Raw genomic sequence first — 21,730 nt, 5'->3', positions numbered from 1 at the left:
GATGGTACCCGTATCTCATTCACAAGTGAAGAGCTCGTGAACTTCAGGGGAACAACACCATCAGACTTATTTCCCACTTTTCTTCTCCCTTCACTGGAAATTTTGGACATTCTGGTCAAAGGTGCGCTCACCTTTGCTCACGCAGCGAAACGCCGGAGGAGAGAGAAACGGGCCGGTGCGCTGGTGCACCTCCGCCAGCGAGGATCACGCACACCGTTACCTGGAATATTCCTCTCTAACGTGCGCTCTCTGCCCAACAAAGTGGAGGAATTACAACTGCTGTTGGGGGGAAACAGGGACTTTTCTTCATCTGCTGTTTTGTGCTTCACGGAGACGTGGCTCTGTGGAATAATACCGGACTCTGCGCTGCAGCTGGCAGGCTTCCAGCTTTTCAGAGCGGACAGAGACACGGACCTCTCCGGCAAAACTAAAAGGTGGAGGAATCTGTTTCTACATCAACAGCGGTTGGTGCAACGACGTGACAGTGATCCAGCAGCATTGTTCTCCTGACCTGGAGTATTTCATCATAAACTGTAAGCCTTTTTATTCACCCCGTGAGTTCCATTCATTCATTCTGGTCGGTGTTTACATCTCACCGCAGGCCAACGTGCAGGACTCGCAGCGCATGCTTGCCGACCAGATACTGTGTGTGGAGCGGACCGACCCGGACTCCCTAGTTATTGTCCTTGGTGACTTTAATAAAGGGAACCTCACTCATGAACTCCCTAAATATAGTCAACATATTAAATGCCCGACCAGAGAGGAGAACATTCTGGATCACTGTTACACCACAGTCAGGGATGCTTATCACGCCGTCCCCCGTGCTGCACTTGGTCACTCTGACCACGTCATGGTCCACCTGATCCCCGCCTACAGGCAGAAACTAAAGCTCTGCAAACCTGTAGCGAGGACATCAAGGAAGTGGACCAGTGAGGCTGTGGAGGATCTCCAGTCGTGTTTGGACTCCACTGACTGGGATGTGTTCAGGACTGCTACCAACAGTCTGGATGAGTACACAGAGGCTGTGACGTCATACATAAGCTTCTGTGAGGACTGCTGTGTTCCATCAAGCACCAGGGTGAGTTACAACAATGACAAACCCTGGTTCACAGCCAAACTCAGAAGGTTAAGGCTGGCTAAGGAAGACTCGTTCAGGAGTGGGGACAAAGACAGATTTAAAGAGTCAAAGTACAAATTTAGCAAGGCAGTGAAGGAGGCTAAACATCGGTACTCTGAGAAGCTCCAACGCCAGATCTCAGCTAACAACTCTGCGACTGTCTGGAAAGGACTTAGGCAGATCACCAACTACAAGCCTAAAACCCCCCACTCCTTCAATGACCGACACCTAGCCAACGACCTGAACGAGTACTACTGTCGATTTGAAAGACAAAAGGACAGTCCTGACACCATCCCCCACGACACCTCCCTACAGCTACAGCCACTGTGCATCACCTCCACCTCCCCCACCTCAACAGGGTCGTGGCCCCCCCCACCAATGCCCTCCTTAAAGGTCCCCTCCACCTCCACCCCCCCTCCCACCTCAGTGACGACTCTCTCCATTCACGAGAGGGACGTCAACAGACTCTTTAGGAGACAGAATCCCAGGAAAGCTGCTGGACCGGATGCTGTCTCCCCATCCAGCTTGAAGCACTGCGCTGATCAGCTGTCTCCAGTGTTCACAGACATTTTTAACACCTCACTGGAGACATGTCACGTGCCAGCCTGCTTCAAGACCTCAACCATAATCCCTGTCCCCAAGAAACCAAGGACCACAGGACTTAATGACTTCAGACCCGTCGCCCTGACCTCTGTGGTTATGAAGTCCTTTGAGCGCCTTGTGCTTTCACACCTCAAAGCCATCACCGACCCCCTCCTGGACCCCCTGCAGTTTGCCTACAGAGCCAAAAGGTCTGTAGATGATGCAGTCAATTTGGCCCTCCACTACATCCTCCAGCACCTGGACTCCGCAGGAACCTACGCCAGGATCCTGTTTGTGGACTTCAGCTCTGCCTTCAACACCATCATCCCGGCTCTGCTTCAGGAGAAGCTCTCCCAGCTAGGCGTGCCTGACTCCACCTGCAGGTGGATCACTGACTTCCTGTCTGACAGGAAGCAGCATGTGAAGCTGGGGAAACACGTCTCCGACTCACAGACCATCAGCACCGGATCCCCCCAGGGCTGCATTCTTTCTCCTCTGCTCTTCTCCCTGTACACCAACAGCTGCACCTCCGGTCACCAGTCCGTCAAGCTTCTGAAGTTTGCGGACGACACCTCCCTCATCGGACTCATCTCTGATGGAGACGAGTCCGCCTACAGGTGGGAGGCTGACCACCTGGTGACCTGGTGCAAGCAAAACAATCTAGAGCTCAACGCTCTCAAGACAGTGGAGATGGTTGTGGACTTCAGAAAGAACCCAGCCCCACCTGCCCCCATCACCCTCTGTGGCTCCACAATTGACACTGTGGAGTCTTTCCACTTCCTGGGAACTAACATCTCCAAGGACCTCAAGTGGGAGCTGAACATCAGCTCCCTCGTCAAGAAAGCACAACAGAGGATGTACTTCCTGCGGCAGCTGAAGAAATTCAACCTGCCAAAGACAATGATGGTGCACTTCTACACAGCCATCATTGAGTCCATCCTCACATCCTCCATCACCATCTGGTACGCTGCTGCCACTGCCAAGGACAAGGGCAGGCTGCAGCGTGTCATTCGGTCAGCTGAGAAGGTGATTGGCTGCAATCTGCCGCCGCTCCAGGACCTATACGCCACCAGGACTCTGAAGCGTGCTGGAAAGATTGTGGCTGACCCCTCCCACCCCGGACACAAGCTCTTTGAGTCACTCCCCTCTGGCAGGAGGCTGAGGTCCATTAGGACCAAAACCTCACGCCACATAAACAGTGTTTTCCCCTCCGCCACTAGCCTTCTAAACAAGGCCCGGAATCCACCCTGACTCTCTCCATACTTCTCCTCTGGCTCCTCATGCCACTGTACCTACTCTGCTGTCCTTTTTACTACTGTTTAACTTATTTTACTATTTATTTAAATTTATTTCAATCTAAATAAATGTATTTTAATCGTTATTAATACATACTGTGTGTATATGATTATACTAATATTGTTTATATTCTTTTTATCCTTCTTATATTTGAATGTGTGACATGCTCCAACAACACCATGACAAATTCCTCGTATGTGCAACGTACTTGGCAATAAAGCCCTTTCTGATTCTGATTCTGATTCTGATCATTACAACATCTGTCATCAGTATCACCTTGTTAGGCAGTCAGGAGGAATGTTTTTTTTTTTCTTCTTTTTTCTGGAGAATACCTTAAAACTTGCAAGCTTTTTTAAGTCACTGACCTAACATGAACAGATGAACTAAACTTTTCGGGAGTATTTGCATGTTCTGCTTATGTTCATGTAAAAGCGAGTTAATATTTGTCCCTTGTGTTGTATGAATTCAAGCGCTATTCCCCAGCCCTGTGATGGAAATAGAAGGGAAATAACATTTTATCTGATAAATCAAAGGTTTTGTAAGAAGTGTAGCACCGTGGCAACACATGCGTCCAGGGTCCAAAATTAGTATCATCTACTAGCCAAATGCTGGTAAAATATGTGGCTGGTAGATTCGCTTCACTCACCAGCCAAAAAAACAATGGTTATCCATTGAGTGGCTGGTCCAATTTAAACATTCACTTGCCTTTTGGCTGGTGGACAAAAAGTTCATTTAGGACCCGCCCTGTTGAGCAGACGTGTTGGAGATTTTGTGGCTGTCATACCTGCAGCAGCAGACTGTGGTTGACCTGAGAAAAGACAGGCGGGTTGTCGTTGACATCGGTGACAGTGATGGTGATGAGGACCGCTGAGGACAGGGGAGGATCACCTTCATCTGCTGCCTGCACCGTCAGAGAGTAATGAGGAATCTGGAGAGGAAAAAGAGGGGAAATTCACAGTGTTCTTTTATTTAACTCTCTTTTTTTTTTTTTACGATTTTTGTTCCTTTCTATTTGTTTGTTGTTTCTTTTACTTTCTGAGTTGTTTAATCTTTATGTCTTGTGTTTAAAAAATTCATCTTTATATCTGCCTTTTTTCGTTGTTCGTTTCAACTTATTTGACCATACAGAAACATACTGACCTCTTCTCTGTCCAGCGCAGTGCGGACTGTGATTTCTCCGCTACGAGGGTGAATAGAGAACTGCTGCGCAGCGTCTCCACTCACTATGGAGTAACGCAGCAGATTGTTGATGGGACCGTCTTGATCAGTTGCTGTAACCTGGAGGTAAAGAAAGGGAGGTGAGGAAAGGTGAGGAGAGGAATAATACGTCTCCCTTTTGTCTTGCCTTTTTCCTGAGCTATGTCAGAGGTCAAGCAGAAGTCCACACACTAAACTGATAGCACCCAACAAAGCAACAACAATGCCTAATGATAATAAATTAAAGTCAGAGGTCACAGTTACCTACAGCACTTCTCAATGGTGTCCCCATGGTCTAAAAAAACACTCCAAGTGCCCACTTGGATGCCCCGATGGTAAATAGAACATGATAAAGTGCCATCAACGTGGGGACAATGTGTTGATGAAGTGCCCTCTAGTGTGCCCATTGAGTGAAGAAAACAAAGTAAAGTGCCCTCTAGGGAGTCTTTCCAGTGGAGAAAATTTGATAAAGTGCACTCTACTGTGTCCTTCCAGTGAAGAAAATGTGATAAAGTGCCCTATACTGTGTCCTTACAATGGAGAAAATGTGCTAAATTGACCTGCAGGGTGTCATTCCAGTGAAGAAAATGTGATAAAGTGCCCTCTATGGTGTCCTTCTAGTGAAGCAAACATGATAAAGTACCCTAGGGGGTCCTTCCAGTGAAGAAAACAAAACAGATGCAAAAATTTTGTATACCGCTTAAAAATGAATAAAAATTGTTAATCATAAAGAAAATGTGATTAAGGGCCCTCTAGGGTCATTCCAGCAGATAATGTGTTTATTCTGCACTGCAGTAACCTGATATCGCTAACACCTGTGTTCATGTGCAGTTTGTTCTGGTTGTAGCTTCTTTTAGCCTTGTTATTAACCTGCTGTGATGAAGGCTTCATGCCAAAACACATTAGAGATTTTTTAATTAGTTGTAAATTGAAAATTCCTAAAAAACAAAATTGGAACAGGGTGTATAGTGGCAGCTTGTTTAATTTGTTTAAAAAAGAAAGACTTTTGGGCTCAATAACAGCCAAAGATGACTCATTAAGATGGACCAATACAACCATGTACTGAGCTTGTTTTCCTCTTTATTACTTTATCATTTTGTAACAGTTCCTATAATTGTGCTCCACTGACAGAAGACTCTCTCCCCGGTATGTGAAAACAGTACAAACTGTGACATGTTGCAGTTAAATGTTGAAAAATCAGCGGTGGAAACAGCCGACGGGAGAAGAAAAATGTCAAACATGAAACCCTATGATTACAGACTCATCATCCAGCCGAGGCCTGACCATCAGCGAGCTGCTGAGCTGTGTTATTGCTGTCTTATCTCTGCTGCTGGCCTGACAGATGACGGCTGACATGTTGCTGGATAACTGTGTGTGTGCATGTGTGTGTGTGCGTTTCTTTTTACAAATGTACACTATAGACAGGCTGCCAGATCATCTCATACTGCCTTATTGTTATTGCGTGTATTAAAGTACCAGAGTATGTGATTTTTCATGAAATGAATTCTGTTTGTGTGTAATCCTTTTTCATTATTTGAATCATCAGCAGGCTGTCAGGTGTCAGACGCTGTCAAATTGCTTACACGTTTGTGTATTCTCCTGTGTGTATGTGTGTGTGTGTGTGTGTGTGTGTGTGTGTGTGTGTGTGTGTGTGTGTCTGTGTGAGACAATAAAAATGAATTGAAAAATTAAAAATGAATAGATTTGTATCTAACACTTGCTATGTGTGTGCGGATGCATGTCATTTGTGTACTCTGTGTGTGCGTGTACTCTGTGTGTGTGTGTGTCTGTGTGTATGTGTGTGTGTGTGTGTGTGTGTGTGTGTGTGTGTGTGTGTGTGTGTGTGTGTGTGTGTATGTGTAGAGGCTGAAAGACACAACACAGAAAATTCAGTTCTGAAGCGACAGATAACGGAGAAATGCCCTTCAGTTAAATTGAACCTTGGAAATATATTTTCAGTGATTCAATTAAAGATTGCTGATGTGTGTGTGCCTATGATGTATGAATGATGTGTGAATGATGTGAATGATATGTTGAAGAATTCCTCATTAAGTCATTTAATCAATGTAACCTTCATGATTTCTTTACAGCCCCGCTTGTTGCTGCGATCCTTGAAAGACAACAGCTGTTGGTTTGAAACATACTTAAAGTACACGTTCCCTTTAAAAATGTGTAAATAACTGCATTTGGGTCAAACACCAATGTTCTAAATCATCTCATAATTACTGAACAAAAACTATATATATATATATATATATATATATATACTGACCGTTGTCGATCTTAAATGAAGACAGATTCAGCAACTGCATGGCCTATTTCTAGCTTAAAATGTTTTCAGAAACATGTTTCGGTGAACTATTTACGTTAAATAAGAAATCATATTCCAAACGAGCCGCCATTATGGTCAGTTTTGAAATCCGGGAGCAGACAGACCCACGTGACGCATTCGTCCAATCAGGTGCAGCCATCGCGGTTGTAGGAGGGTCTAGCCTGTTTTCTTTGCTTGTCAGTGGTCAGTGAAGAGAAACTGGCATGCAATGCTGGGAAGCGGGGCGTGAAAACAACATGTATATGGACATGTTCCATTAGACAACTCTCTCTCCCAGCTGGAAGCTGCAAGCGGTTCTTCCAGCTCAGGCGTTTTATTTGCACTCGCCATAGTGTGACTTGTTATGCTTACCTCAGCAAATGTTGCTAACGGCCTACAGGTTAATGTTTCCAGGTGGAATTTACACTTGTAAGGTATGTAAATGTGCATCAATCTACATACCTTGTATTCTGTGTGTGGTTGTGTGGCCCCGTACTGTGACGGTTAGGCACGAATAAACTAACTGTTACAATAGATGAACCGTTACAGCCTTAATATATATACACAAAAATAGCTGTGTCCCTCTGTGCTCTTACCTTCATCACCAGACTTCCAGGCGTCAGATCCTCCGATATCGCTGCGCTGTAGTCGCCATGTCCGAACAGTGGCGCGTTGTCGTTCAGGTCCGTCACGTTGATGATAACCGTGGTGATGTCACTGAGGGACGACTTGCCACGACTTCCCTCTACAGACAGGTAGTACTGCTGGGAGACTTCAAAGTCCAGTGGGGCGATGAGGGTCAGGAGGCCTGCAAGAGCACAGGGTAAAGACTTAATATTCTTATTGAAAAATGTGAGACGATGCCATATAGATTTGACCCGTTCGTACAACGAACCCCATCAGAAGTGGGAAATTTACTTTGGACACTAGTCAGATCTATTACACCTTCTATACCTTTGGTAATTTTAGTAAAAAAACATTCTGATGTAAGGTTACATGATTTGTTGGGGGAGATGAAACCCTTAACTTTTAAACAGTTACCTCTGATATACAGCATACATCACAAAGCTCACTAACTGTCCAAAGCTGCTCAGTTCACCTCATGAGCCAAATACACTATAAATTCATAAAACATGTGCAAGTTCTTGATTTTGTTCTGTGTTTTTCTTCAGCCTCCACACCCCCGTCAGATTCACCGGTGGGTCTATCATTACAAATAAAACATGTTGCATGGCTGAACGCCCTTCAAAGATACAGAACTTTGTTTTAAATTCTAGTCAAGATCTCACTGGTTTTGAAAAATACCAAATATAATGAATAAAACAATGCACAGCACCACCAATGGGCACCGATGGGTTTTGAGACAGAAAGGTGTGTGTGTGTGTGTGTGGGGGGGGTATTTAAAGACGCACTAACACATTATTGGTTTTGGTCTTTTCATGGGATTTATGGCGTTTTTCCATTACCTGCTCAACTCGCCTCGACTCTACTCGCCTTTTTGGTTTTCCATTGTGAAAAAATATAAAACCCCAGCATAAAGAAATGAGAAGAAAAGAACGAACGACGCACAGTCAGCCTTTGTTGGATTAAGAAATCATCAGAAGTACAGAAACTACAACATAAAACAAAATTTACAGCAGCATGTTGTGACTTGACATTATTCGTCCTATTATACTATTCTCTTTTCCTTTTCATAAAGCTCTCTCAGTATGGCTTTAATAATCTCAGTCTTCCCGTCTTCTTCTCTTAGTAAATTCCTAAACTATCCATCCAAATCACACGTCTCAACTGCCAACAAACCAAATCTACAGTAAACATATAATTTGTGTTCTGATGATCCAGCTGCTGGAGACAAGACTGTACATTGTTCTAACTTCTTTATGTTTATTACAGTTAGCAGGTCTCATTATACCACACAAAGTCTGAGAGTATGTGTCGACTCATATCCAGCAGTGTGTGGGTGAAACACGCACCCTGTTTTCTAGGGCTGCCAGCCAGTCTGCTGAACCACACTTCATTAAGATAAAACAAAATGGGATCCAACAAAAACACTACCATTCCCTCTCAAACTAAACACCTCAAACTAAACAGGTTACATTTGTGCACCTCGTACAAACAGCACAGATGTTGCTTCATTGATCTTTCTGGGATCAAGGAGATTTGTACAACCAACCTCAGGCCTAGTCAACACGTACACATAGATTTTAAAACATAGGTTTTTCTATGCGTTTTGGCGTTTCGTCCACACACAAACAGCGTTTTAAGTTTTTGCTTTTGCTTTTGGAAAACTCAGGCCAGGGGGAAAACTTTTAAAATGCAGTTTGTGTGTTGTGTGTAGACAGAGAAGACAGTTTTTGTCTTGTAACCAAGCGGCAACTTCCGGGCCTGAAAAGTGAAGCCTATGTGGAAGTGCCTGAACCCTGCATTCTACCTCATTTCCAGCAGGGGGCGACTCCACTGGCTCCAAAACAAAGTCAGTTACCATATAAGTCTAAAGGGAAATGACCCTGCTTCTCACTTGATTTATTACTTCAGTAAACATTTTATAACAAGTTAATGGTCTCAATTGCTAGTTTTAAGTCTACTTCAATACATCATGATATTCATTGTGTAACTTATGGTCCCATTTATAAAAATAATAGACAATTATGCAGGGGAGAGTTTTGGTGCGTGGCTACATGCCAACCTGTCAATCAGGACTGAGGCTTAGCAATGCTAACCATGGCACTACAGCCGTATTTTTAGGCGTTGTCCTTGTTTTCATCGTAAACTTTGACCCTCTCGCTGTGTGTTTTCACTTCATCAAAGTTAAACGGTTAAGTTATATTCACTCCAGGCGAACTCTCTGCTCTTCACTACGGGCAAAGAAATTTCTGCTACGGGGCTTCTCAGGTGCTGCGAGCAAATCACTCCGCCCAAGTAGCAGCAGTAGCAGTGCTTCGCCTTTTGAGAATATAGTTCCCAGTATGTATACGGTTAGAAGATGGCTGTGTCTCATGTAACCTTGTTATTTGTACACGCTGTGACTATACAAATCACATCATGTAAATAGGAAAATGTTGGTGTTATTTTGTCACTTATTCAGAGCAGTAGGCTAGATGGAGCTGGTTACCTCCAGGATCTGGGCTAAGCTAGGCTAGTGGTGGGTGTGTCAAACAGAGCTACGACACGCACAGAGATGAGAAGGGTATGTATGGACTTATCTAACTCTGGGGGATACGGTGAATAAGCTAAAGTCCCAATAAGTCGGCGTGTTCCTTTAACAGTTGTGTAAGTGTAAATTATGCCAATGTCTGAGATTCATTTTGGCACTTATTACTGTAAAACTCTGCATATTGTGTCTTTAGTATAGAAGAGATATGGTTTACAGCAACTATCCTACATGGCTGCTTGTGCGCCCACTGCCACGTTCCTGTCAATAAGGGTTCCTATAGATATTTTATGTTTTGCTCAAAGCACTCTGAGCTCATTTTTCCTGCGTGATGCAACTTCTCAGAAAGAAGACACCAAGGGTGATTTGTCATGGTCAACATTTGTTTCCTACGTGTCTCACACTCACTCAAACAACACACACACACACACACACACACACAGTGCGTCTCACTATCTTTGTGGGGACCCGTCATTGACATAATGCATTCCCTAGCCCCTTACCCTAACCTAAATGCCTAACCTTAACCCTTACCCTCACCCTAACCATAACCTAATTCTAACCCTAATCCTAAAACCAAGTCTTAACCCTCAAACAGCCCTTTAAAGTTGTGGGGTCCAGCATTTTGGCCCCACAAAGCTGTCCGGACCCCACAAGTATACTGTATTCACGGTTTTTGGACCCCACGAATATAGTTAAACAAGAACACACACACACACAGAGTGTGTTTGTTTTCTTGGACAATTATGGGGCCTTGATACTCAAACAAACACACATTTGTACATGTGGACTTGTGAGGACCCTCATTGACACAGTGTAGTTCATACCTTAGCCCCTACATCTAAAGCAGAGACAGTATATAAAGAACTCAGATGACACACGTTGCAAATCTGTTACATTCCATTCTCTAAAAACTCTGAAAAAAGCCTCTCATCTGTTTTAATTGGTATACATTTATATACAATTGATATGCTGTTTTTACTTTCTGAAGATTATTCTGCGTAAACCGACCTTGAAACAATCATCCTTTACTACTGAGCCTTTCTTATCTATCTATTCTTATGTCGTTGAAATGAATGGAGGGATTGTTATAAAGTATATATTCATGCGTGTCTCCGAGATCTTGTCAACTCACGGAGATCAAGCCAGTAGATGACAGGACACGAACCACAAAACAATCGTGACCGGATTGTTTTATAACAACCCTTTCAGCGTAAACTTCTGTCAGCTGCCCATGTCAGCAAAAGTCCATGCAGACCATACAAATGCATCCCAAAACGCATGACTCCGCAACAAACGTGTGTGAAAACTGTCTGCGTATGCAGGAGTATATCCTTACCACTCATTAGAAGGCAATAAGCAGGGTCACATAGAATGTGTGGTCGCAGAATATTCCGCAGATTTTAAACCAAAAAAAATAAATAAAAAAAATTAAACTCAGAATGTTAGAACATCTGTATCCCAGGCAGAAAACTGAAAAATAATCTGCAGATTTTGTTAGAGTCTGGAAATAAGTCTTCCCTTCATGCAAAAATTCTTATATATATCATATGGCCATATACCTGCATCTCTTTTCATTCACTTCTATGCACAGTTCATGCACAGTGACACCTTTTTGCTATTTCCTTAATAAATAAAAACTGTATGTTCTGAATGTCACTCTGTTTGTGACTGTGCTATCCTCGTCATCCTGCTGTGTCCGATGGGACCACACTTAACTTTCAGCTACAGAGATACTACATGTGGACTGTGAAACACTTCCCTATAATTCAGCGACACATTACACTGTCACGTTGTGTAAACCCCATCCATCTGCCACCTGCCGTATTATGACAAACTGCGGTATGTCTTCTGATCCGGGGCCAGTGTGAGATTTATTGCTTCCTTAGCAGAATCCTTGGAGAGGCTTACTGATTACACACAGCAAACATCATTTATTTAATACACTTGAATCATTCTGTGGACATAAAAAAAAAAAACTCGAGTCGGAGTCATGATCTTTTCGTCAGGCAGTGGACAAAAAAACAACAAAAAAACACTTGATTAAAAATTATTTTTTACAAAAACAAGGCACTTATCGCTTTGTACTGTCTGTTCTTAACTTTTCGATACACGTCCAACTCAACCAGTGACCTACATTTTTGCTTGTGTTAATAAATTCCTTTTTATTCATTTAATTTCTGACGAATGCTTAAAAATGTTACCACTTTACTGCAATATTTCATTCATTTCAGAGTCAGTGTTAGGAGCCAAGGTCAAATAATAGCAAACCTCAATATACCCAATTCCATGCAAATAAATGAATGAATGAATCCATGTTTTCACCCTTATATGCTCTCCTCATTTAAATCTCAGCAAACCATTTCTTACCTAACCTTAACCATGTTTATCTTAACCCTTGTATGGTGTTCGGGTCTGTAGGACCCGTTTTCAATGTTTGCTAAAAGAAAAATGATGCTATTTATTATTTCTTCTAAATCAAACTCATTGGCCTTGGCTCATTTTCTGTGAAGAACATAAAAAAATAACTTATTTTCAATGACTGCACACAGTACACCCCCCCTACACATAACTATTACATATGAGGTGTTCGGGTCTACTGGACCCGAGTGTATTTAATTGTAGGTGCTATGAAACTATATGTTGTCTTTCTGCACCTGCTATTCCCACACAAAGCTACAAAATATATATATAATATATATATAAATGCACGGATAATTTGTTGTTTTGTCGTTAGTGAAAAACAATATTGACCTTGTAGTGCGTTGTAGTGTACCGAGCCACACCACTGTAACTGTAGTTTTTAAAAAAATCCTAGTGGCTTAGCCCTGGTGGGCTATCAGGCTTGCAATACACTGGGGGAAATGTGCATGCCTTTACACAAATGCTGACTCAACAATTCATTGCTGGTTGACACCTAATACAAGAGAGACACTATCCAAACTTACCGCACACTGACAGTGAAGAATTTTTCGAAATTTGTTTTTGGCTGTGACGATACTTTAAGTGTAAATTAGAAACAAACTCAGAGAACCTGGGATACTGGTTCAGCTCCCAGTGTACCTCCATACTGACAGAGTAAACAAAGAAAAGCATGAAACAAAAGGCTGATCAGGGGATTAAACGATCAGCACAAGCTCTACAGAGAGAGAACACGTCAGTCTTCTTCAGCCTGCTATCACTGGACTACACATTTAAAGGGATCAGTGCAGCTTTCTTAACACATCCCTCTAACTTAACTCAACCCTCTGAACGGCAGACTTCTGCTGTGATTCTGATTCTTGATTGATATTAGAACTCTGTCTGAGGTGTATCCCAAAAGATACTTCACTGTTTTGTTCTTCTAGTTTGACTGGAATGAATACACATTTTCTGCCAAGGCACGTCTCAAGAATCTGAAAAACCTTGCCAGTTCTAATGTATTCCTGCCAGGGCCTGTTTGTTTGTCCAGCAGTCTGAGATTCTGATCCCACATGTCTGCTATTCAAACTTTTAAAACTCTCTGCACTCCCAAAATCATTAAACCTAAGGCAGTAGGCAGTGATCAATAAATGCGGTTCTTCTGACCAGCTGGCCCTTTTAATGATTTATTGGCAGGACACTCACAAACTCTTCTTTAAATCCAGCAGGGGGTGGGGCACTTCAGGTCAGAGGCCAAACTCTAACTTTAAGTGAAAAGAATAAAACTAAATAATACTTGATGTGTCGGAAGATTTGCTCAAGCATAAGACCTAAAGATAAGACACAAATCATGAATTACGAAGAAAATGAATTCTTTTAAATGGGTAAAAAAAAAAATGAGTTTAGGAAAGACCACATCTAGTCTTTTAGTGTTCTAATACTAAAATCTAAAATCATTTAATTGGGCAATTTTCTGGGATTCAGTTATTAAGTATTGCATATTAATATGCACAACATATTTAGCCTGGTCCTACCAGACTCTGGTACATTCCATTTATACAGAGAGTCTGGCCACTCTCCATTGACAAGTGTTAACTTCCTTGAAGGCGGGTACTCTGTTGAACTTTAAAACTATTGGATCTGCCCAGAGCCACTCTGGATCTGCCATACCCAATTGCTAACGTTTGGTCGTGACGTATGTATGTCATGCACATGTGCAACAAGAGGGGAGACCGACAACTATCGACTTATATTTAGCATTAGCATCGCTAGCGTTAGCCTTAGCCAACTCCTTCACCACTAACGGAGCGAGCTGGAAAATCTAACTTTTCCCGAACCCCGTGGGGAGGAGGGCTACAACATCATGGCCACCAACACAACTCAGCAAAGATTGTTCTTGCTCGGGCTTTAACTTCTGGATATTAGGCAGCGTTGCCACAACGGACCGAATTGCTTCACTCGCATCTTTCTAGCGCACGACCTCAACGTCATCGTTCTCAGCCACTCCCTCTGTTCGCTGATTGGACCGCCAAATATTTGACCGGAGAAAACCCAAGACTATACCACAAACCCAGACGGAGTACTGAAGGAAAATGAAAATTGAGCGGAAGTACGTAGGAGGGCGGAGCCAGGCCACAACATATTACCATTATTATTAAATGAAGACAATACTAATTACTTTAAACCTGTGACACAAATGCAGAGCGGACTGGCAGCCTCGAGCAACCTCGGAGGGAAATACAATTCCAGAACTTTTGCTTTTATTAGTGCTTCCAGCTTTTTGCCGCAAGGCAATCTAGCTGGATTTTTGTGTCATAAATGTTTTTTTGGGGGGGTTTTAAAATGGATTTACCACTTACAAAAAAAGAACATACTGCGTCTTGTTAAGAGCAAACAGCCAAAGCTTTGAGATTGTCCAGCAATGTTTCAAATATTTGCTGAATGTGGCAAACGTTTTGTTATTTGAATTTCTGTTTTCCTTCATAGCAGATTACACAAGAAGCAATTAAAGCTGCATTAATCAATATTTCTATTTTAATAAAAGCGTTGTGTTTTCTCCGGCAGAAGCTGTTTTCAGCTAACAAGCTCCTATTAACCCTTAAATTACAGCTCAACACTTAACGCTGCCTGCCCAGCACCAAACAGCAGACAGACACAGTTAACGACTAGCTATCACTAATTCATTAAATCATTAAGCTTCGACATTATTTTCTTCCTCCAGTAATTTTCTGAGAGGAGTTAGGTTTGATGTCTGGCTTTGTTCACACATGAAGAGGACAGTACAAACTGTATATAGAATCTGTACTACATTCTGTATTTTTACTTGGACTATTGTATTTGTATTGTGTTACTGCCATACCACTTAGACATCACCTTGCACAAACTGTATATCGACTCTTTATTTGATCTGTATTTTTTTTTTTATCTCCCAGATAACTATTGGCCGGCCGTCACATTCACATGCTGCCTCCCCCCCTACCATCAACTGTCGCTGCCTGTTGCTGATTGGCTGGAACAGCGTTTCGTGGTGCGTGCACTCCTGGTTTGTTTTCCATTTACACATTTACTTTTTACAGTTTTTTTTTAAAGCACTCCGAAAACAGAGCTGGTGATCGTGAAGAGATATAAGCTGAATTTGACAAAAAGTGTATTTGATTAACATCACTTACTATACCTTTAAGTATTGTTGCGCTGCAGAGACGTCCCAGCCTACAAATTCTACCCTACAGACTGAAGAAACAAACTTTCTTTGCTACAGATCGTCGCAAAAGTCACACTATAATCATTTTTAATTTAATCTTTTTCAATGAAAATGAGAATAATAATACAGAAATGATCATTGCCTCCAATATCGTGAATCACGTCGCAATATCAGTCAAAAATAATCGCAATCAGATATTATCCTCATGTCGTTCACCCCTACATTACACAACTGTTTTCACAGGATGAACAAGAAGTTTTCCCCATCATAAGTAAACTGACCTTTAAAATCATCGCAGTGCCCCTTTAAATACAATAATGCATCTTGGGAAACTTGGTGGGGTTTGTAAATGTGTCAACAAAATGCAAGACGGATGGTTAAGAAAAGTTTTTCAACCTGTCCGAGTATCCAGCAGGAAGCATCCGTCGTCATTGCCGGACACGATGCGGTAGACGATGGGATCCGGCCCCCCGCCGTCTCTGGTCAGGGCGGAGACGCTCAGCACCTCAGACCCCACCGCCAAGGATTCTGGGATCTGAGCGGTGTACTCCGAGCTCAGGAAGACGGGCTGGTAGTCGTCCAGGGAGACCACGTCCACCGTCACCGTGGCGACAGAGTAGAGGTGACGAGGCAGGCCGCGATCCGTGGCCTTCACCTTCAGCTCAAAGGTGGGCGGGGTGTCGGTAGTCAGCGGGCGCTCCAGCCGCAGGATCCCAGAAAACTCTTCCAGAGAGAAGTAGCCGCTGTCGCCCGCCAGGAGGGAGTACTTCACCTCGGAGTTTATACCTGGAGGAGGGGGAAGATGGACAGATGGGATTGAAAGTGTTCTCTGGTACCAACACAAACTGATTCAGTTCGTTTGATGATCAACATAACGCACGGGTGTCAAACTCAACTTCACTAAGGGCCACACTGGAAATGAGAATCACATCAAGGGCCAGACACGTAGAGTTTATTTACATGCTTTTATTTAATTGGAAAAAGTCAAATATATTTGATTGTATTATCGCATGTCACATATAGCCTTCTCACTTACAGTTTGGTCGACATAAAGCACAAAAAGTCAGCAAAAAAGGTCCTTAGCCATGATAGGGTTTAGCAAATCAAGCAGAACAATGATTGCATTTTTAAAAGAGGACTCACAGCAACCTGTTTCACAGCCTAAATATGAAAACTCTCTTCTTCTGTGTTTTTTTTGAGTCTCAAAGTTGGAAAATCTGCCCAATTCTGCATTGAGTGTCGCGTAATTGCTTTGCAAACATTTTCCCGTCTTTTTGGTTTGGCGCACAACTAGGCGGGCCTAAATCTATTGGGAACCTATATTGCTACGTGGGCCAGATAAAAAATTTGCGAGGGGCCGAATTTGGCCCGTGGGCCTCGAGTTTGAAACGTGATATAGCGCTTTGATATGTCATTTAGTTTGAGTTGTATATTGGCCCTGAGCATGCTGCGTGCCACCTGGATTCTTTTCTTTGAAAGGGAAAAACTAATTAGCCGAGTAATTGCTGCCGTTACCTAAACCACATCTGGATTCCCACACGGTGTGCACATGATTAAAAGTGAAGCCATGATGTCAAAGCACAGAGAGGGAAAACTCCAAAAACTGTGATCAAAAGATGAAAAACTGTTCCTGTTAAAGAATTTTTTGTGCATGTGCCAATAAACACTGATCCAAAAACAAGATAACAACAGTACTAATCCAGTAGATGTAGCGTTTCTACACACATCGCTCCGACAGCAAGTCTACCTAAAGCAGGCTGTACGCAGGGAGCATAAAATGTCAGCGTCATTAAAGTAACACTATATTGATGAAACTTGGAGGAATGATGCTTTTAGGAACGATATTCCTGTGTATCCTTTTTGTTTTTAAAATGTAACAGCCCTGCAAGTGGCTCCTGGAGGCTGCAATGCTCCTAACCAGCCCAAAACAGAATGTACAGATTTTTTTGATTTTTTTAACAGTTTAATTTTTTATTTTTATTTTATTTTTTAAATCTGCGGAAGATTCTGTGGAATCATGCATCTGCAGATGCCGTGTGGCCCCGCTCATGTCACAGAAATGTGTGACGCATTGACTATTTTTTGGGGCTTTTTGTAGCCTTTAATCGACAGGATAGCTTGAAGACAATAGGAGGGACGACATGCAGCAACAGGCCGCGGGTCGGATTCGAACCCGGGCAGCTGCCAAGGTCTCAGCCTACATGGAGCGCACACTCTACTGGGTGAGCTGGAGGTCGCCCAAATACGGTTTGTCTTAAGGGTGGTGCTACAAAGAAAGCATATAGTGGCCAATAAAATCAAATGGGTTTCTTCCTTTGGGAGCATGCATGTCTGCATCGTTTCATGAGGACAAGTGCTAATTGTGGCGTACTGGTGGTGCTAAAAGAAAGGGCAGAGGGTATGAATAAGCAGAGTACCCTTAAGGGCATTAGATGTCTTGCTCTATAACAAAGTGTAAGAGAGACGGCTCCACCAATTGACAGACCTCCATCTGTAGGCTGTGCAGAAAACACCTAATTCTCACAATATGCAACCTGAACGGTCACAAAAGTCCTGACTATAACAAGTATTTGCCTTGTTACTATTATCAGTGAGTAAAGACATGTCAACAAACCACTCAAGTTGATCACTGGCTCTACCTGGCCCCTCTTTTAAAATATCTACACACCCTGCGGCTCACAGAAACAAGCAGACAGTTTTCCTTTAAGAGGTCCCAAGCTGAAACGTTTGGGAACTGCTGTTTTAGGATAATTATAATGGGAGTGCCATAATTAAAGGACAATATTTTTAGCTCAAACAAAGCGTCAAAAAACAGGTGGTTTGGCAAATTCCAGAGGGAAGATGCCTTTAATTTGCCTAAAGATTGTGCTACGGTTAAAGACCCAACATTTCAAATCTGAATTTGAGAGCAGGGGTCTTCAACCTTTTTTAGGCCAAGGAGCCTTTAGCTGAAAGAGAGACAGAGCAGGGACCCCCTACTACATATATTATATAAAATTGAGTTATACTTATTATACTGGGTCAGATGGATGAAAATGAATGGATATTCATATATAATTTATACATGTGGAAGGCCCATCGAATCCTTAAGCTTAAATGTATTTGTGAATGGCTCCCATAGTGGCTACCTTACCTTGATTAGTAAAGAAAATCATCAATGTTGTGTACATTAAATGATTTTTACATGAATAGCCTGATTTATATATAAATGTATATATTTATTAGGGCTGTCAAAATAACGCGTTAATTTCGATTAATTAATCTGAGAAAAAAATAACGCGTTAAAAAATATAACGCAGATTAACGCAGATTAATCCATTCCATATTGACGTTTGACCCGGAGCCGTTCTAGCCACCATTGGACTGTAAAATGAAGGAGGGAGACGAGAATGTGCTGCCTGGATCATTAACTGGAACATTTACTTGTAAAAAATCTTCTTTCTGCCAACTCTGGCTATCGAAATCTGGTGCCACTGATATGTCTGCTCTTCTCTCTGGTGCTCTGAAACAGACGATACAGGCAACACAAACACCGCTGCATGTGACGCATGAAACTATACTCGACAGAAGCTAACGATAGCCTACCGCTAGCTAGTTAACACTATACTCGACAACAGCTAACGTTAGCCTACCGCTAGCTAGTTAACACTATACTCGACAACAGCTAACGTTAGCCTACCGCTAGCTAGTTAACACTATACTCGACAACAGCTAACGTTAGCCTACCGCTAGCTAGTTAACACTATACTCGACAACAGCTAACGTTAGCCTACCGCTAGCTAGTTAACACTATACTCGACAGCAGCTAACGTTAGCCTACCGCTAGCTAGTTAACACTATACTCGACAGCAGCTAACGTTAGCCTACCGCTAGCTAGTAGCTTGGATTAAACACGGTTAAAATGCTGACAGCTAACGCTGAACGGTGTAAAGTCTGACTGTGTTTTACTGTAGAGGACTGTGACTCAACAGCGGGATGTAACAATCTGCAGCTGCCGAGCTGCCGTCGGAAAAACAACACAGATGGTGCGTTCAATGAAACTGGTAAACTACAGCTTCATGGTGCATTTGAAGTTATTGTAAATGTCCTCGGTGGTTGTTTTTGTCGTTCAACAGCAATTTACTAGTGAAATAAGTTATTGTTATTGTTATACATTATTATTAAATCATTTAATTTTGACCATATGGCCTTAGCAATAAACAAGCCGTTCTTTAATGTCACCAACTGTTGTTTAGTACCCTTTGTTTTCTTTTCTTTTTTTACTTTCTTAAAAAGTATCGGTTCAGGCACCATTAATTATGTATGCGATTAATTTCGATTAATTAATCACAGAGTCTGTAATTAATTAGATTATTTTTTTTAATCGATTGACAGCCCTAATATATATATATATATATATACATATATAACATTTTTTATTTTTTTTATTTTTAAACTTTCAAATTTCATTAATTTGGCGGCCCCCCTGCAGTAACTCTGAGGACCCCCTAGGGGTCGTGGACCCCTAGTTGAAGATCTGTTTTAGAGGACCAGTTGATTGTAATTTATATTTAATCATTTACTGTATTATGGCAAAGTTTCCTAATGCTCTCTGTGAGATGTCCATTAGAGGCAAAACATTCCAAAAAAGAAATCTAATTCTGAAAAATGATATTGTAACTGCTCCAGTTTCATTCTGAATGAATCCGGGAAGAAATCAAATTCAAATCCAAATCATCAGGTTTTCAAAACACATGATACTGTGTTTTGAATCTACTGAATCCAACTGCAGTTTGTGTCTTTTTTGTTGCAGTGTTTTTGTTACGTTTCTTTGGCAAGTAAAACATCCATGAAAAAAAAAAAAAAGTTCATTAGTCATGGTTGTCTGTGAGAACTTTTTCTGTGTAGAGAAAGAGGACAAGCTGCTGCACATCTGAAGGAGTGGCTGACCTGTTCTGTCTGCTCCTGTTACCCTAGCCTGCTCTGTTTGTGTGTCCGTGTCTGTGTGTGTGTATCTTTGTGTGTGTGTGTGTGTGTGTCTTTGTGTCTGTGTGTGTGTGACTGTCTACCTGTCTGAATTTGTCTATTTCTGTGCATACGGTATTAGTATAGTATTAGTATGCGGCATTAGTGTTTGTACGAGCAGAATATTTATGTTTGTGAGTGTCTTTGCATTTTATAGATCCTCGTGTGTGTATGTGTGTGTGTGTGTGTGTGTGTGTGTGTGTGTGTGTGTGTGTGTGTGTGTGTGTGTTGAACACCACACCAGTGCTACAGCTGGTTTCAGGTGAGGAGACTGTCTGTTTTACTTTACTCTTATCTGACCACTTACCATCTGTGGCAACACATGAATAAAATATTCAAACACAGCAATGAATTTGAAGAATTTGTTGCAAACTTTGTTCAGTGCTAAAATGCTGACGTAATTTATAAAGCAGTGAGATCAAATTGTGCGCTGAAACAAACAAACAATGACAACTTTGTGTGAGTGAGATTAAAAGCAGGAGGCTATTAATCACAGGAAAGAGAAAAAATGAAGAAAAAACTGAGAAAATCGTGTCAAAGTAACACAAAGGAAACAAGGAACTGACAGAGATAAATGGACAAGCATAGTGTTCCTTTATGTGTTGAGAAGATTTCCCTACTTCTTAAGCTGAATAAAGTCTTTAGAAAGCCTCTCTCAAAGCTGAAAACAGGGCCGTTTTTCTGAAACCATAGAAGTTTTCAATTCAATTTTATATATAGTATCAAATCACAACAATAGTTATCTCAATACACTTTACAGATAGAGTATGTCTAGACCACACTCTCTAATTTACAAAGACCGAGAAAGTTTTAAAACGTTTTAGTGATGCGTGGTTCTCACACGACAGCGACGGCACAAACATGAACTTATAGAATATGATGCATTGCTGTAGATTAAACTACCCAACAGTATATAAAGGAGTGGGTTAAAGAGGTGAGCTTGTGAGCGGAAGGTTGTTCAATCATGGATGTATAATAAGACCTGGATACAGCGTTCGAGGCTGAGCCCCGATCATTCCTATGAGAGTTGCTCAGTGGCGCATAGAGCCATCATGGAGCCAAAAATTACATGGATGGTTTAGCACTTGTTGTGATGCTCAAAATAATTTCTCCTCTGATTTACAGACATCTCTTTCGCCATGTAAGTCTATGGAAAAAAGTGTTTTTGGCCCAGCAATTTCACTGTTTTGGCCACTATGTTCAATTTGCCTTAAAGTCCGGCGCACTTCCTGGGGGCCTGGTTCAATCCTCAGACCGGCAGGAAAAAATCTGGGGGGAGAAAATTAAAAAATGCAGCGCTTGCCTCTCCCTCATTACCACCATCAAGGTGCCCTTGAGCAAGATCCCTCCTTCAACTACATTTTCCTTTACAGGTTTTAAAACCTTTTTACTTTTTACTTGTAGTAAAAGATTTCCACAGTGTGGAATTGGTACTTTAACTTAGGTAAAGGATCTGAATAGATCTATCCC

At 42.0% G+C, this 21,730-nt stretch overlaps 1 protein-coding gene across 3 annotated transcripts in view; it reads right to left on the bottom strand.

The window, feature by feature from the left end:
* Positions 1-21,730, bottom strand: part of fat2 (FAT atypical cadherin 2) — a 123,921-nt gene that overhangs the window by 37,020 nt on the left and 65,171 nt on the right. For all 3 annotated transcript variants that reach the window (XM_031317108.2, XM_031317109.2, XM_036004745.1), the window contains 4 exons: positions 15,653-16,042; positions 7,100-7,311; positions 4,136-4,273; positions 3,780-3,923 (listed from right to left, as the gene is read on the bottom strand). In XM_031317108.2, the coding sequence (XP_031172968.2) occupies positions 3,780-3,923; positions 4,136-4,273; positions 7,100-7,311; positions 15,653-16,042 (884 nt within the window). The remainder of the gene's footprint in view (positions 1-3,779; positions 3,924-4,135; positions 4,274-7,099; positions 7,312-15,652; positions 16,043-21,730) is intronic.

The sequence above is a fragment of the Sander lucioperca genome, chromosome 1 (assembly GCF_008315115.2).
Source record: "Sander lucioperca isolate FBNREF2018 chromosome 1, SLUC_FBN_1.2, whole genome shotgun sequence".
In the NCBI taxonomy this organism is placed as follows: Eukaryota; Metazoa; Chordata; class Actinopteri; order Perciformes; family Percidae; genus Sander; species Sander lucioperca.
This window is presented reverse-complemented; position numbering and strand designations above follow the sequence as displayed.